General features: G+C 36.9%; 8 protein-coding genes and 7 long non-coding RNA genes across 15 annotated transcripts; 7 read left to right on the top strand and 8 right to left on the bottom strand.

Annotated features, from left to right (window-relative positions):
* Positions 1–128: 128 nt before the first annotated feature.
* SPOM_SPNCRNA.4231 lies at positions 129–1,934 on the bottom strand. Its single transcript, NR_193592.1, has one exon. It is a non-coding gene; the product is annotated as a non-coding RNA (long non-coding RNA).
* SPOM_SPNCRNA.4232 lies at positions 158–375 on the top strand. The gene has a single exon (NR_193593.1). It is a non-coding gene; the product is annotated as a non-coding RNA (long non-coding RNA).
* Positions 507–2,719, top strand: vht1 (plasma membrane vitamin H transmembrane transporter Vht1). Its single transcript, NM_001020229.3, has one exon. The coding sequence runs from the start codon at positions 617–619 to the stop codon at positions 2,321–2,323; it is 1,707 nt and encodes a 568-aa protein (NP_594801.1). The 5' UTR covers positions 507–616; the 3' UTR covers positions 2,324–2,719.
* On the bottom strand, positions 2,685–5,143 carry SPOM_SPNCRNA.4230. Its single transcript, NR_193591.1, has one exon. It is a non-coding gene; the product is annotated as a non-coding RNA (long non-coding RNA).
* On the top strand, positions 3,211–5,773 carry SPOM_SPAC1B3.15C (vitamin H transporter). The gene has a single exon (NM_001020228.3). It carries the CDS (start codon positions 3,701–3,703, stop codon positions 5,585–5,587), a length of 1,887 nt encoding a protein of 628 aa, NP_594800.1. The 5' UTR covers positions 3,211–3,700; the 3' UTR covers positions 5,588–5,773.
* On the bottom strand, positions 5,264–5,596 carry SPOM_SPNCRNA.4229. Its single transcript, NR_193590.1, has one exon. It is a non-coding gene; the product is annotated as a non-coding RNA (long non-coding RNA).
* On the bottom strand, positions 5,742–6,838 carry vma3 (V-type ATPase V0 subunit c (proteolipid subunit)). The gene is made up of 5 exons (NM_001020227.3): positions 6,767–6,838; positions 6,716–6,721; positions 6,538–6,669; positions 6,025–6,349; positions 5,742–5,979 (listed from the first exon to the last, which is right to left on the bottom strand). The coding sequence occupies exons 1-5, from the start codon at positions 6,781–6,783 to the stop codon at positions 5,974–5,976; spliced, it is 486 nt and encodes a 161-aa protein (NP_594799.1). The 5' UTR covers positions 6,784–6,838; the 3' UTR covers positions 5,742–5,973.
* A 379-nt stretch (positions 6,839–7,217) lies between these two features.
* On the bottom strand, positions 7,218–10,056 carry nan1 (U3 snoRNP-associated protein Nan1). Its single transcript, NM_001020226.3, has 2 exons — positions 9,852–10,056; positions 7,218–9,680 (listed from the first exon to the last, which is right to left on the bottom strand). The coding sequence occupies exons 1-2, from the start codon at positions 9,983–9,985 to the stop codon at positions 7,394–7,396; spliced, it is 2,421 nt and encodes an 806-aa protein (NP_594798.2). The 5' UTR covers positions 9,986–10,056; the 3' UTR covers positions 7,218–7,393.
* On the top strand, positions 8,490–9,567 carry SPOM_SPNCRNA.4228. The gene has a single exon (NR_193589.1). It is a non-coding gene; the product is annotated as a non-coding RNA (long non-coding RNA).
* Positions 10,057–10,130: 74 nt separating the features above from the next.
* Positions 10,131–11,076, top strand: rpb10 (DNA-directed RNA polymerase subunit Rpb10). Its single transcript, NM_001020225.3, has 3 exons — positions 10,131–10,218; positions 10,535–10,688; positions 10,752–11,076. Exons 1-3 carry the CDS (start codon positions 10,183–10,185, stop codon positions 10,775–10,777), a joined length of 216 nt encoding a protein of 71 aa, NP_594797.1. The 5' UTR covers positions 10,131–10,182; the 3' UTR covers positions 10,778–11,076.
* SPOM_SPNCRNA.4227 lies at positions 10,500–12,131 on the bottom strand. Its single transcript, NR_193588.1, has one exon. It is a non-coding gene; the product is annotated as a non-coding RNA (long non-coding RNA).
* ypt4 (GTPase Ypt4) lies at positions 11,305–12,876 on the top strand. The gene is made up of 2 exons (NM_001020224.3): positions 11,305–11,494; positions 11,543–12,876. The coding sequence occupies exons 1-2, from the start codon at positions 11,395–11,397 to the stop codon at positions 12,145–12,147; spliced, it is 705 nt and encodes a 234-aa protein (NP_594796.1). The 5' UTR covers positions 11,305–11,394; the 3' UTR covers positions 12,148–12,876.
* On the bottom strand, positions 12,299–12,824 carry SPOM_SPAC1B3.20 (uncharacterized protein). The gene is made up of 2 exons (NM_001020223.3): positions 12,659–12,824; positions 12,299–12,614 (listed from the first exon to the last, which is right to left on the bottom strand). Exons 1-2 carry the CDS (start codon positions 12,799–12,801, stop codon positions 12,521–12,523), a joined length of 237 nt encoding a protein of 78 aa, NP_594795.1. The 5' UTR covers positions 12,802–12,824; the 3' UTR covers positions 12,299–12,520.
* An 8-nt stretch (positions 12,877–12,884) lies between the features above and the next one.
* hrd302 lies at positions 12,885–15,327 on the top strand (the record flags this gene model as incomplete). Its single annotated transcript, NM_001020222.3, has 1 exon — positions 12,885–15,327. The coding sequence occupies exon 1, from the start codon at positions 13,333–13,335 to the stop codon at positions 15,325–15,327; it is 1,995 nt and encodes a 664-aa protein (NP_594794.2). The 5' UTR covers positions 12,885–13,332.
* Positions 12,981–13,689, bottom strand: SPOM_SPNCRNA.4226. Its single transcript, NR_193587.1, has one exon. It is a non-coding gene; the product is annotated as a non-coding RNA (long non-coding RNA).
* Positions 15,328–15,360: the final 33 nt, after the last annotated feature.

Raw genomic sequence — 15,360 nt, 5'->3', positions numbered from 1 at the left:
AATAATATTAGAGAGAAAAACGACATCATATACCTTCATAATATTATAATTATTCTTAAAGAAAATATTTGAAAGATCCAAAAATCTTTATATTAGTATATAGAATACCTGTTGCTGGTGTACGTTTGAATGAACAATCGCTCAACGTTTCGACTACCCGTTTTAAAAACATCTTCATTAAATCTTAATACTACTATAGAATTCGATCTATTTCTATTTCTGAGCGAAGTTTATTCAAAAGTTTAGACGCCTCTGCTTCCATATATTTCCCACGATCTAAGCGATATTTATTTCTTATCCTTCATTTCGCTAACTTTCACAATCTAAGATACCGTGATTTGACGAGACCTGGCCGTTGCGAAATTTCATAAAGAATAGTGACGGGTTTTTTTGTATTTTAATATTTGTCGCAATCTTCATTGCAATTAAAGTAAGTTGGCCAGGTAGCAATATTGACGCCCTTCATTAGTATATATATGCGCCGTTTTTCTAATTTTCAATTCTTCGTGCTGAAGTGAACGGGGTTGTGTTGGTTAAAATCCACCACATTTAGAAAAGTATTGGAAAGCCATCACTGTCTCGATATCCATCTGTCATTCCCGAAAATTTCAAAATAATGGCTTCAGAATGGCCTGAAACATCGAGGGCCTCCTCAGTTGAGGAGAATCCCAAACTTAATATTCCTGAAATTGTCGAAAGCGTATCAGATTCAAAGCCCTCATTGAAGAATCAATTTTCGACGACAGTAATCGATTCGTCTGATCTCAATGTTTTTAACGATGGTGCGGAAACGACGGTAAAAGAGCAAGAATTTACTAGTAGCGAATTGCGAAGGTTACAGAAATTAAGATTGAAAATGGACCTTCGTATCATTCCATGTCTTTGGATTCTTTACTTTTTGTCTTGTTGTCTTCGTTTTACTGTCTCACTTTCGTTTACCATGAATACGGCTCAGGGCCACAGTCTTATTCAAACACTTTCTGGCTACTCAGCTCACTATCTCGCCTTGGGTTTGGCGTTGTTTTACGTTGGCTACATTATTTTTGAGGTGCCCTCCAACTTGATGATGGCATTTATCGAGCCCCGAATTTGGGTGTCTCGTATCCAACTCACCATTGGTGTTGTTGGTGCTTGCCATGCAGTTTTGGGAACGAAACATGGTAATGCGCAAAGTTATGTCGCTTTACGTTTCTTCTTAGGTGTCGCTGAATCCGGCTTATGGCCCGGCTTGGCTTACTACATGAGCCGTTGGTATAGGGGCAAGCACTTGGGTAAACGTATTGGTTGGTATTATACGGCTGCTCAAATTGCAGCAGCAGCCGTCAGTTTGGTTTCAGCTGGTTTCCAAAAGATGGATGGCGCTCGCGGCTTGTATGGATACCAGTGGATGTTCCTTATCTGGGGAGTCGTTGCTATTGCCCAAGCATTATCCATTCCCTGGTGGTTGCCGGCAGTTGCTTCAAAGGAGCATAGAAAGTCGCTTAGCTCGTTTATTCCCTTACCCAAATGGATGAAAACTTTGTCTCCTCAGAGAATTGGCTTCCTCACGCCTGCCGACAAATCCCTTCATTCTAGATACATTGCAGAGATGAATGTTGGTAAGCGGTGGCAATGGTCTGATTTGCTAAAGTCTTGCTTGGATCTCCGCGTATGGCCTTTTATTCTCATGTACTTTGGTATCGTCGGTGTGGGTAATGGTATCTTCAACTATTGTACTTTGATTATTGAAGAGATTAACCCCAGTTTTTCCGGTATCGATATCTCGTTGTTGAATGCTCCTATTTGGCTTGCCGACGCTTTGGGCATTGTCACTGTTATGCCATTGTACGACAGATTCCATAAGAAGTTTTCCTTCTTCACGGGATCCTGTTTGATCATCATCGCCGGCCTTGCCGTTGCTAACTACGCTCCTCGTGCCTGGTCACGCTATGGTGGTTTACTCATGATTGGATTTGGTCTTGGTCCAACCGTTCCCATTTGTATGGCCTGGTGCTCCGCCTCCATGGCCAAAACCTATGGCGATGTAGGCGTGGCTTCCAGCTTGGCCCTCGTGACGGGTTTGGGCAATTTGGGATCTGTCGTTACGACATATGCTCTTTACAGTGGCTGGCCTGGTGATCCTACCTTCCGTAAAAGTAATGATGTCTGCATTGCATTGATCGGTGTCTCCATAATAGCGTGTGGTATTGAATTTTTGCTGGATAAGACTGGATTCGGTCAATTCAACGCTAGTTTTAACAACCATGATCATGAGGTGGAAGACGAGCAAGAGATGACCGATATTAAGCCCGCGCTTCCTTCTTCCCAACAGGCTGACGCTTGACCTTATGCAAGAACGAATATAGATATGTCGAAGGAGCAAAGAACAAGACCATCCTTAGGGTTCGTATATTCTTCACTTTCCTCCGTATTAAAAGTCTCATCTACGTTTTTTTAGAACCATATTCCTATTGTTTGTTCTTTGCTACAAATTTTAATGTTGATGCTTTTTGTGATAACACGCTATTATTTTAAAAGTCGATTATGAGAGACCGGGTTTCTTGTCTTGAGAAATTTTACAAGTTGAAACAATCAACCGATCCTCGTTCTTCGTAGTTTTTTCTTTTGTTGTTTGTTTATCATTCTTTTTCTTTTATTTTGGGAATAATTACTTTGTGGTATCCTCAATGCATTCATTTTATTATTAAGTTTCTATATACACAACACATTATTTCAGGTTCAAAAATATCATTTCCTTCAATTTAAATCCCTTTTACTCTCTTTATTTATTTATTTTTTTTCTTTCTCATTATTCTAGTTATTTATCTATCACTACATTGTACTGTAACTCTACCAATTTTATATGCTCCCATACACAATCGCATCTTTGAAGATTCACTCACTACTCACTGTACCCATATCCAAGTTCTTAAGTTAATATAAAGATGCTTTTTACGAGGACCGGATTCTAAAAAATTTTGCATATTTTACGACTCCGACTGAGAACTTGGGTGACTAGCTCATTGGGTCTTCTTACCACGTTTTATTGAAAATGTGAAAAATTGCATTGTTTCAACTTTGTGGAATGGAGCGAAAATGCGCTTATTCACTCGTCAATTTGAATAACCAACAGGATGTTAGCGTAGAACGACGTGGGTAAATTGTCTCTTAATCATGACTGCGATTTCAGCTAAATGATGATGAATCGTTAGATTGAAGAATGACTAATCCAGAGCCGAAACTCCGTTTATAAGTTGAAGTGAAGCAGAAAGTTTCATTCCTCTCCATAACTTAAAAGAAGTAGGCTTTCACACTGCATTGTGGAGTGGAAGTCGAAGCATTCCCAGTTAATTGTTAGTTAGCTTAACATTACTCGTAGGATTTGTGCAATTGAGATTTTTTATAGATCTTCCCTTATTTATTAATATTGTGCTTTTGGTAGTCTGTATGAATTCTACTGCTTGAGACAATTCTTAGTTAATTTGCCTGTGGTGTATGCTAAGTTCGCTAGACTTTGTTTTACATTGATTATTTATTTTTGGATCTAATTCGGTTCGGTTTTGATTTATTTTTTAGACGTGGCTCATATTTTTTTTATTGGTCTGGTTAATATTTATTTAATCTAAAGTTATTTCATTCCTGTTTCTCCTATTTCTCCTATTTATTGTTCCGTAAAACTCACTTTACTGTTTCTTTTTTGTTGGCCTTGGAATTTGAAAACATGGACACAAACACCTTACCTCCCAAGCCGTCTATCTCTCCATCAATTGCTTCCTCTTTCCCGACCGTGAAACCCTTCTCTTCTCAAAACTCTACCACTTCGAATCCCGAGTTATCTCACATCGAAAAAGAGTCAAATGCCTCCTCCATTATAATTAGTCAACAACCGTTAAGTCCATCAAATATTTCTTCTGCCGCTCCCCTCGACGAAACCCACATTGCTACAAAAGCTTCAGCTTCTTTACGAAATAACAATGTTTCTCCTCACATTCCTTCACCCTCTTCTTTTTCTTCTTCTTCCTCCTCCGACCTTGACAAGTCCATGTTAGATGAAAAACATCCTGATTCTGAGGATATTACTGCTGTCTCTTTGTCTACGCCTCCTTTTCCCGAGAGCATCGATGTTGCTCGTTTCAGCTCGGAGGAAAAGAAAATCCTTTCTCGCATTCGAAGAAAACTCGACTTGAGGATTATTACTTGCTTATGGATAACGTATTTCCTGTCAAGAAGTGTAACGTACTCTATTTCTCTATCTCTTACCATGAACAAACATCAAGGTCATTCTCTTCTGCAGACTGTTTCTGGATTGAATTATCATACTCTATCTGTTGGCACGGGCCTTTCTTATGTTTCCTTAATTATTTTCGATCTCCCTTCTAATCTACTAATGACCCGTGCTGATCCTCGACTTTGGCTCTCTCGTATTCAAGTAACCACTGGTATTATTGGTGCTTGTCATGCTGTTCTTGGAACTAAAGGATCTTCTGCTTCAGGATTTATCGCTTTAAGATTTTTTAATGGTCTGGCCATAGCAGGTATGTGGCCAGGTTTTGCCTTTTATACCAGTAGGTTTTATCGCGATCAACATTTAGGAAAACGAATTGGTTGGTATTACACGGCAGCTCAAATTTCGTCGGTCGCTACTAGCTTGCTCTCTGCTGCTTTTCAGAAAATGGATGGTTTACACGGTTTATATGGGTACCAATGGATGTTTTTAATTTGGGGTGTTGTCGCTTTTACACAAGGTCTTTTTCTTCCACGATGGCTACCATGCATAAAGCACAATCAGCATAATGAAAAGTGGATTTCTTGGATACGCATTCCTAAGTTCCTTGGTTTTCTAAAGGCCTCGGAAAATACCGGCCTTACACCTGAAGAGGAAGAAGTGCACGCCATTTATATGGCTGAGATGCAGGTAGGTAAATCCTGGACACTTACGGATCTTGCTGACGCTTTTTTGGATGTTCGTTTATGGCCTCCTATATTCATGTTTTTCGGAGTTGTGGGTATCAGCAATGGACTTGTCAATTATAGTTCTCTTATCATCTCAGAAATTAACGAAAATTTTTCAAGCGTTACAGTTTCTCTTTTGGTAGCCCCAATTTGGGTATTTGATGCAATTGCAATACTTACTGTTTTACCGCTTCATGACCGATTTCACAAAAAGATGTTGTTTTTCGTTGGAAGCTGCCTTTTCGTACTAGCTGGCTTATTGATAACCACATTTGTATCCAATGTATGGGGAAGATATGTTGGTCTTTTGATTTTAGGATTTGGCTTGGGACCGACTGTTCCTATTATAATGACATGGGTTTCAAGCGCAATGGGTCCTTCTCATGGCGATGTAGGCGTCGCTGCGGGATTAGCGATAGTAAGTGGATTGGGCAATTTAGGAAGCGTTGTCGCTACAAGCGCTTTGTATTCCGGATGGAAAGCTGATACCACTTTTCGACGGAGTAATGAAACCATGTGTGGTATGGTTGGTATAGCTATAGTCGCTTCAATTGTTATGCACATGGTCCAAAAATTTAATATAAGGAGATTTCCGTTTAAACGTATATATGCCTGCTTGTCTGAACGAAGGAAGAAAGAGTTATCTGTAACCTAATTATCCGTGAAGTACATGCTTATACGAGTAATTTTTACACCACAGTCCTATTTATATTTATTACGTTATTTAAGTTATTACTATTTTTATGGTCAATACCAATGTGCCGATGCCTTTAGACGTTATAGAGTTACAATACATAACATATTACATGAAATATTAGATTTTTCAAATATTGTGCCTTTATTATGATTGATTTTATTAGCTTAGCGTGCTACATGTTATTAACCATGAGAAAAACATTTATATAAAAGCGTAACGGCTCACATAGCAAAGCAATAAAAAGATTATTACACTCCCACCATAGAGATTCTCGGTTTGTAAAGCAAGTAAAATCAATTTGTGTATAATAAGGAGCATGTCTAAATTCCTATAATATCTTATATTTAGCACTAAAGAGGGTTAGCCTGAAAAAAACAAAGTAAAACATGACTTACAGTAACGTTATCGGTAGCACGAGTATTAAGTAAAAGAGCAACAATAAGGCCATAAAGTCCCAAGACTTCAGCAAAAATAAGAATTAAAATCATGGCTACAAAGAGACGAGGTTGTTGAGCGGTACCACGGACACCAGCATCACCAACAATACCAATTGCGAAACCAGCAGCCAGACCAGCCAAACCGACTGACAAACCAGCACCGAGTTGGATAAATCCACTGTAAAGACTGAGAATTTGCTTTAAGTTTCCGGAAATCAAGACAGAAACAACAAGACCATAAATAGCAATAATACCAGCCATAACAACAGGAATGGTATTCTTACTGAATGATAAGTTAGGTTAGTGATACTTCCAATGCAATAATCAATATGTCATAAAAAATCCGTGAAACCCGGTTTTTTGTTACATTTCCCAACTTATGCTTTTTAAATAACCAGCAAAAGTAAACATTAAAGCATTTTATGAAATAAAAAAACATAAAAAACCGTAAATTTTATCAAATAAACTTACACAATCAAATCAGGGCGCAACACACCCATTGCACTAATACCGACACCAGCTTTGGCTGTACCATAGGCAGCACCAAAGCTAGCAAAAACGATAGCGGCGGTACATCCCATGACACCGAAGAAGGGAGCGTAACTACATTGTCAGTACGAAGTCATCGATTTTCATCGTTGATGCTTACACAGGGCTAAAACGTTAGTGAATTTTTCAAAAAGGAATGCAAACTTCTTACCAAAGATCTGTAGACATTTTAAATATTAAAATTTCCTAAAAATTACAGTTTTTTCAAAGCTGTGGAAGAACTGCTTTTTGGAAGAGTAAAGCTGGCTTTTACAATGTCGTATCGCAACGGTAAGGGTGAGGCTTTTTCTCATACAAACTCGATATTATGATTTGACAGTGATATAATTTCATATAGTTAATTTTTTTCGCATAATAACATAATAAAGAAACCCCTCTGAGTAAAAATTATACTGATATATTGGATAAAAGATGGAAGAAATATTTTTAACTATTGATAACTTATCAACATCTTTTTTTCTCTTTCTATTCGGGAAAAACTGTTCTTTTCTTATTTTGATTATACGTTTTATGCAATGTCAAAGAAACTTGCTTACACTGAGTCATTTAAATATAATATTCCATAACAGGATTAAATATAAATAATACATATTATTTAGCTCTATGCAGAAAATTATATTATTAACAAATCCACATCCGTACCCAGTATCTTTTTTATCCAAAAGGAAATTGCTCATGCTAAAAATGTGAACAATCAATAGGGATACTAATTTATCCCATATTTCTAATTTTGTGTTTTTTATACATAGAGGAACACCAAAAATAACTTTTTTTTAAATCACTCTGTGTTCAATGTAGCTATTTGCGTTCCCAAACTCTCCATAGGTTCACCAACGGCCATTTTAGAAAATGTGTTATATATCGCTTGCATATTTACAGGTGAATTTGAAGGAACGTTGAACAAATTATGAATCATGTCAGTCGTAAGACGCTTATAATGTAAACCTTGACTACCGGATATCGGGTTTTCCAAATTCAAAAGAGGAACATTGCGTTTTTGGAAATCACCAAGTAGAGACCTCGAAGTATTATCGATAGATAACTGTGCTGATGGTATTTTCGTAGTCAAATCACCTGCATATACATGTATAATTGACTTATTGTCAAGAACAACAAAACCGCCATGAAGATAATGAAGAGCTACTGGTAAAGTCTTAAAGATATGTATGGATTGAATTTTAGGAGAATCAGGACTAAAAATAATAAGACGCGAGTAAGATGAATTAAAATCAATGACGGCAAAATCATTTCCAGATGAAGAGCTGGCCAAAAGACCAGTAAACTTTGAAGCCAGAGTCCATTGAACAGATGCAGATATAACATTCCAAACAAGTAAACGCCTTTGAGAGATAATTACACAATGTTCAGCATTTAAAAATTGAGCATTTTCCAATTGTCCTCCATGAGGAAGATCCACCGTCGATATTTCCTCCAACGTTTCTGAGTTTATGAAATGCATACAGGATCCGTATCCAAATCCGATAATTGAATCATCGAGAGAGCATGTAAGAGCTTTGGAAAACCCGTAACGTTGCTTTATAGAAGCCTGAGAATGCGTATTTGCAAAATGATGGATCGCAACGCATTTCCAAGCGGAAGATCCAGGTAACAGCGCCCATATACGAAGTGTAGCATCAGTTCCAACGGTAATAAATCTATTAGAGCTTGTCATCATCTTAAGGGCAGTTACAACTTCTAAGTTTCCATGAGGATTGTCGATTCTAGTCATCAAGACCCATGTCTTTTGAACAGAGTCAAACTGCCAAAATTTCAAAGCAGTTTGTTTTACATTCCGCTGCTGTTCATCGATAATATTAGTGCACCAAGTGTCGATGGTGGCAATGTATAAACCATTCCTAGACGACGTGACAGCAACAGAACCAACATGACCATTATCCAAACTTGTCGCATCATCTGAATTCTTTGATACTGAAGAATAAGAATACCTTGCAGCTTCAAATTTACGAATTGTGGAATCTTTAGTTAGATCATATTCTTGTACTGAAACAGAGTGACCATTAAAGGAAGAGCTAGACATCAGTAAAAGCTCACCATTGGGACTCACAGAGGAAAATTGAACAAGTCCTTGGAGCTGCTTTGAAGTGTTTTTTGGACCAGTACTAGTTAGATATTTACTTTCAAATGAATTTATTCCACTGACGTGAATTTGCTCAGCTAAATCAACTGCACGAATAACAACTAAAGAGTTGTCTCCCAAATGCAAAGCATACGAATCAGAATCATGAGAAGTAGCTATTGAGAGAATAGATGATCCCAATCGAGGTAAGAATTGTCGATGAGACGTCTCCATTTGCCATAAGACAAGAACACCTTCTTGACCACCAGAGAGTAGATATTCACCGTTCAATGCCCAAGATAAACCATTCAATGGATTTGCGTGCCAATGAAGGATTTGAGGATTAAACTTCTCATTGCTAATGTCATTAATAACATGAATTTTCCCTTCATCATCAGAAACAGCACAGGCTGAACCACATAAGGAAACATTAGTAAGTTTCTGTGGCATATTGAACAGATGTTCACGATGAATCCATCTTTGGCTCCTTTTCTTTTTAGGAACGTTCAAAGAAAAAATTGCTTTGTCAGTAGTAATGACTGCTACCGTGGCTAAATTGTTATCTCTGAGACTGCTGTCGAGAGCTAAAAACTCGTTGAACTTAGAGACAAATGTTGGAATCAATATAGAACTGCCTTCTTTAGAAGTGGAGGGGGAAAGGGCATAAAGAGTAAATCGATCTTGTGAAGAAGCAGAGTCTGAAGCAGGAGTATCGGTTACAGCAAACAATAGCTTTCCGGAAAAAGAAGCTGCATGGACACGAGTGGAAATCTCCATGGTGCGCAAAAGTTCAGAATTCGACCAGTCATGAACACAGACGTATCCGCTTTGAAAAATCACATATAGCTCAAATGCATTCTCAGGAGACAATAATACAGCTACGGGTAATAAATTGGCCAAATTATTGGGAAAGAAAATTCGATTGATACAATCTCCTGTAATCAAAGAGAAAATTCCAATAAAAGTATCATAAGTAAGAAATACAAATCTAAAAATTAGTAAAAATAACTTAAAAACTGAAAAATACTAGAAAAGCAGCGGCAAGTACAGACAGGAATGAAATTCTTACAGATCATTTCGTGTTATATATTTCAATTAAGAAAATTGAGCAAAAGCAGTCTGTTCAAGGCTACCCAACCTTTAATAAAAAAAAACATACTTGTTATCATTAGAGTAAACTGCAGGGATCTTTGAAACCAAACGACCCCCTAAATATGCAGTTTTAGACCAAGGGTCTTTATCATTTTTTTTGACCTCCAATGAACCAACTTCCATAGAATTAGGCCCTTCCATAATTTTTATTCCTCCAACGAAAAATAATAAAACCGGTTGGAATTAAAACGCAATGGTGGTTGGTTAAAGCCAAATACTTGGTTGTAGCATAAAACTTTTCCTGGCGAACACACCTCCTTCCAATACGCACGGTTACCTTCCCTTTGCCAACAACACTAACAAAGTCAAGAAGGCGACGGGTGTTCAAAGTTAGAAAAATGATCATTCCTATTCGCTGCTTTTCTTGTGGAAAGGTAAGGAAACAAATTGCTATTTATAGGAGGTGGTTGAACGCGATTCACATTTTTTATGGATCGGTAGAAAAATTTCACAATTGCTTCGTGTATTGTATATAGTTTAAGATTAGCCTAAGTTGAAGCATTAGATTATAGTTTTTTTGGTATTAGATTTAGTTTAAAAATAGCCCCATTTTCGCTACTGATTCCAACGAGGACTGATCCACTTTTGGGGCGATTATACATATGTTTGTATATTACGAACGCTTATTTCTATTTGTTCAAAGAATTTCTATCTATTATTTTTTTAATTATTTGCTTGCTAATACAGCAGGTTATTGGTGACAAGTGGGACACCTATCTCACACTCCTTCAAGAGGATAACACAGAGGGTGAGGCATTGGATAAACTTGGCCTTCAACGTTATTGTTGTCGTCGTATGATTCTTACTCATGTCGACTTAATCGAAAAGCTACTTTGCTATAATCGTAAGTTTCATCATAATGATTAATCTGCGAACAACTTAGGAACAAAACTAACTAAGTGTTTAGCGTTGTCAAAACAAAAGAATCTTTAATCGGTTAGCCACGCTTGAAAGAATGTGAGGTTTATACTTGAGATTAGGCCGAGAAGCCTGGATTGTTGCAGAATTTCAATTAGTTTTACATCATTGCTCAAGCACACCGACCGATCATTTAATTATTCACTTTTTCATTTCGTACCCATAGATTCCAAATAACGCGCAAATTTTGGCTTTTCTTCATGATTCTTCTGACATTTTGACTTTGATTATATGCTTGTGTGCTTTGTGACAGTTCAATAGAGGCTTGGACATAGGATAGTCAATTTGCATTTATTTTTTTATTTTTTTCTCTATGTTCATATAATCATTCTGTAAGCTGATGTTGGATGGTTAGTTTTGTTACAGTACAGAACTGAATTTTTAGGTGTAGATATGTAGATGCAAGAACTTAGAGTTATAGTTTCATTGCCAATCAAGTGAAGTTGCATATTACGTCCTTTAGAAATTCATTTTCCTCTTAACATTTTAATCAGAAGTTAATAAATAATATTTTTGGTGTTGTCTACATTTGTTAGTGCTACGTGATCCAGAGCATCATACCAATATCGGAGCCTACGAGCTTGAAATGTCAAGAAGAGAACAATTGAAAGCCAAAAATTCTATTTATTATTATGGACAAAGAATCATATGACTATTTGGTAAAGATTGTACTTGCAGGTCCTTCGGGAACTGGCAAATCCTGCTTGTTACAGAGATTTGTTAAGAATCAATGTAAGTACATGCAAATTTAACAATGTTCAAGTTTTTAATGGAAATTAGGGGATGATCAAGTATCACATACTGTTGGAATCGATTTCGCAAGTCGGATTATAAGTGTTGGAATGGGAAACCAGCAAAAAAGAATCAAGTTACAAATATGGGATACTGCTGGTCAGGAAAAGTTTCGAAGCGTGGCTAGGAATTACTATCGTGGAGCAGCAGGTGCTGTTTTAGTCTATGATGTGACAAACAAGGACTCGTTTGAAGAATTGTCGTCTTGGCTGTCTGATATTCGAGCTATGGCTCCATCAACAATATGTGTTGTATTGGCTGGTAGCAAATCTGATTTACAAAACCAACGACAAGTCTCTACTGAAGAGGCAGCTGAGTTTTGCTCAGAAAAGCATATATCTAGTGCGCATGAAACTAGTTCTTATACAGGAAGCAACGTTGAAGAGTGTTTTCTTTCCGTTGTCTCCACCATAATAACTAGGATTGAGTTGGGTGAAATTGATCCCCAAGATCAATCCTTAGGTATACAATATGGTGATTTAAGTTTCCGTAGACCGGTTCACCCTTCCAGTACTTCGAATTGGTGGACTTCAATTACGAATTGGGACGACCTGGTCCGTTTGGAAAGACAGACCAGATCCTATTGCTGCTGAAAAAAACAGTTATTCAATTATTTATTATTAAATTATCATACGTGTATTATTTTTAAGTTTATGAGGATATTTTCATGATATTTCGAAAGCTCTTCTCAACTTAAACACAGTTTGATGATTGATACATCTATATAATTATGACCATATTTACTGAAGGAAGATGTTAGAGTATAGAGCTGCATTTAACAAAGAGAATTAAATAATTTATTTGAATAATCGCACTTTAAATAAGTCCGATAAGGATCATTTACAAAAGGGTAAATTTACTATAGAAGTTTTGCTTTATGAAGCGCATATATAGAAGTCATCAATTGATTCAATTCATTACAAACGAATAAGGCCAATTACTCAGTCCGTAAAGTCCATATGGGTTTTATTGTTCGTCTTTTGGACCCTCCAAATCAACGGGTTCTTTTAAATTCAATCTATCCAAATTCGCATTGCCCCCATGAGAGAATGGTCTAGGACTATATTGTATTAGAATTAATATTAAAAAATTTTGAGAGCATACTTTACAGGAAAACCAGCAGGCCCACGAAGGGGAGGCATGCCATGACTTTCGGTTTCCCGCAATGCATTCCTTAGGTCCGTTTGTTTTTCAGATTTACTACGATTATCACCAGTAGAATGATCTGTATTGGAATTAGAACTCATTTTTTATGTGTTTGGTTCTTGGTAAGTAACGATTACTGCGTTGGTTTCACATCGTCTGTTCCACGTCAAACTTATAACCTGACATCAACATAACATATCCATAAATTGGCAGTCTTCGCTCTTTTCATAATCTTTTTAAAAAAAACCAATTAAGTTTTGTTATTTAAGATCAAGAAGATTTACTCCAAGTTGGTATGGTTGCCTGATTTATTCCGCCATTCAATCCTACATTGTTATAGTTGTTTTGAAGGTGCGGGCTAACAATAACAAAAGCTTTTATTTTCCCATTTTGAGCATTTCATATTTTGTGAATGCTTTGCCTTTCTCGCTTTTGTGATAACTTACACTTGCATTGTTCCACTGTTAGTTTAGACGCGTTTGTTGTTGGAAGTCATTGAAAGAAAAGCTCCGGTAAATTTATCAATAAAAACGTTACACTTTTGTTGCTGTAAAATTCGTCTCAAGCGGGTAAATTTGCCCTGTTTTCAGTTACAACTGTCATTGTTAACTTGTACATATCATTATTAAATTATGGGGGTTTCGGTTCTGACGTTTCACGTTAGTTTATTTTTGAAAAGAATCTTAAGCATAGCATTTTTTTTGCTTTCTTTGTCTACCTTATTGCGTATCGTGAATGCACAACAATATGTAGACAACAACATAGGATCCATGGTATTGAGCGACTACGATTTCGCAGAAACTCCATCTGTGAGAGTTCAGCGGGCTTTGGAAATTCTTAGATATTATTATGAGCAGGAAGACGTAACGTATGAAGAGATTATTATTCAAAGAAACCATGCAATTGAGTTGCTAAGATCCGCATCTCATGATAATAACACGGATGCCATGCTTTATCTCGCAAACATTGAATTTTTTGGTCTTTTTGAAATTATTCCCGAAATTGAAGATTCCGTCAAGTATTATGATATGCTACAAAAAGCGAATGGTAGTGCATTTGCTAATAATATGATGGGATTTTTTTACTCCACTAGTTTTAGTGAGTATGCCTCTAACAACCCAGCATTAGCTAGGATACATTGGGAGTTAGCAGCAAAGCAAGGCTCTTTAGACGCTCATCAATTTCTGGCGTACCATAATTTAATCGCTTTAAATATGCCTCAATCGGATGAGGAAGCTGTGAAGCATTACAAATTTATTTCTGACCACTTATTTGAAGAAGAATGTGGTTCCAATGTAACCTATTTAAAGTGTATATGGCCTGAAATTCAGGATTATAATTTTGCCGGTGAAAACGGTATGGGTGTGTACGGTGCTGCTTCTGCTTATACCTATTCTGATGCCTATCAGGCCCTACATACTAGGAGTCAGTACCTTCGTGAAATGTCAAATTCAATTGAAGATTGGGATTATGAGTTAATGTTTGAAGTTGCCAAATTACGTCTGCACGGGATGTATAAGTATCCAAGGAATTACACTGTTTCCGATGTATTATTTCGCAAGGTTTCAAGACAATACTGGCCATACACTTCAGAAAATAGTGTGTTAGCTAACACTCCACAGAGCATAATTTCCTTGGCCGCTCAATCTTGTGGATATTTAGGACTTTTACATCTATTTGATAAAGGTCCTTTATTCGATATAGACAAAGCATACTGGTGGTTTAAAAGAGGTGCAACGAAAAACGATTCCAATTCTTATTACGGTTTAGGTTACATGGCTTATCACGGTTTAACTTCCAACGGCGTTGATCGAGAAAAAGGAATGAGACTAATAAATTTAGCTGTAATGAATGAAAATCCCCATGCACTTATGTTTCTTGGCCTCATTCGTCTTGAAGAAGCGCGTTATGAAGAGGCGTATCACCTCTTTTTAAGAGCTGCTACTCAAAAAAGTGTCATCTCTTACAAATATTTAGCTGATTGTTATTATAATGGAACTGGAACTAGTCGATCAATGATAAGTGCCTCTTTATACTATAAAAAGTTTGTGGAAGCAATACGAGCTTCTGCAACCTCGATGGCTATAGCTTTAGAAGAAATAGACGAATATGGATATTTTCATAATTCTTTCGTCTATTACTTATATGCCGCTCAAATGGGATATGCCCTAGCTGAAATTAATGCAGCATATTTGATGGATGAGAATAAGTTTCTAATTAACTCAGTATTCCGCTACTTTAACTATACCCAATCTGAGCAGGAGGCTGCTCATGATAAATTTGCGTATGAGTTTTACTCTCGTGCTGCCGCTCAGGGTGATATTGATGCCATTTTTAAACTGGGTGATTATTACTACTATGGAATTGGCACCCCTAAAGACTACTCTAAAGCATATACATGTTACAAAATTGCTTATGAGCAAAGCTCAATCGGTATGGGCCTTTGGAACATGGCATATATGCACGAATACGGAATAGGACGAGATCAAGATATTTATATTGCTAGACGATTGCTGGATGAGCTATCTTCTAACCAAAACTCTTACTTCCCTTTAAAAGTTGCCATTTTTTGGATCAATATTCACCAACTTTATATTAAATTACTGAAACTACTTCGTTTACGGTAAGTATTTTTTATCTAAATCGCATGAATATGCTTC

The sequence above is a fragment of the Schizosaccharomyces pombe genome (assembly GCF_000002945.2).
Source record: "Schizosaccharomyces pombe strain 972h- genome assembly, chromosome: I".
Taxonomy (NCBI): Eukaryota; Fungi; Ascomycota; class Schizosaccharomycetes; order Schizosaccharomycetales; family Schizosaccharomycetaceae; genus Schizosaccharomyces; species Schizosaccharomyces pombe.
Note: the sequence above shows the minus strand (reverse complement) of the source record. Positions and strands in the feature narration are given on the sequence as shown.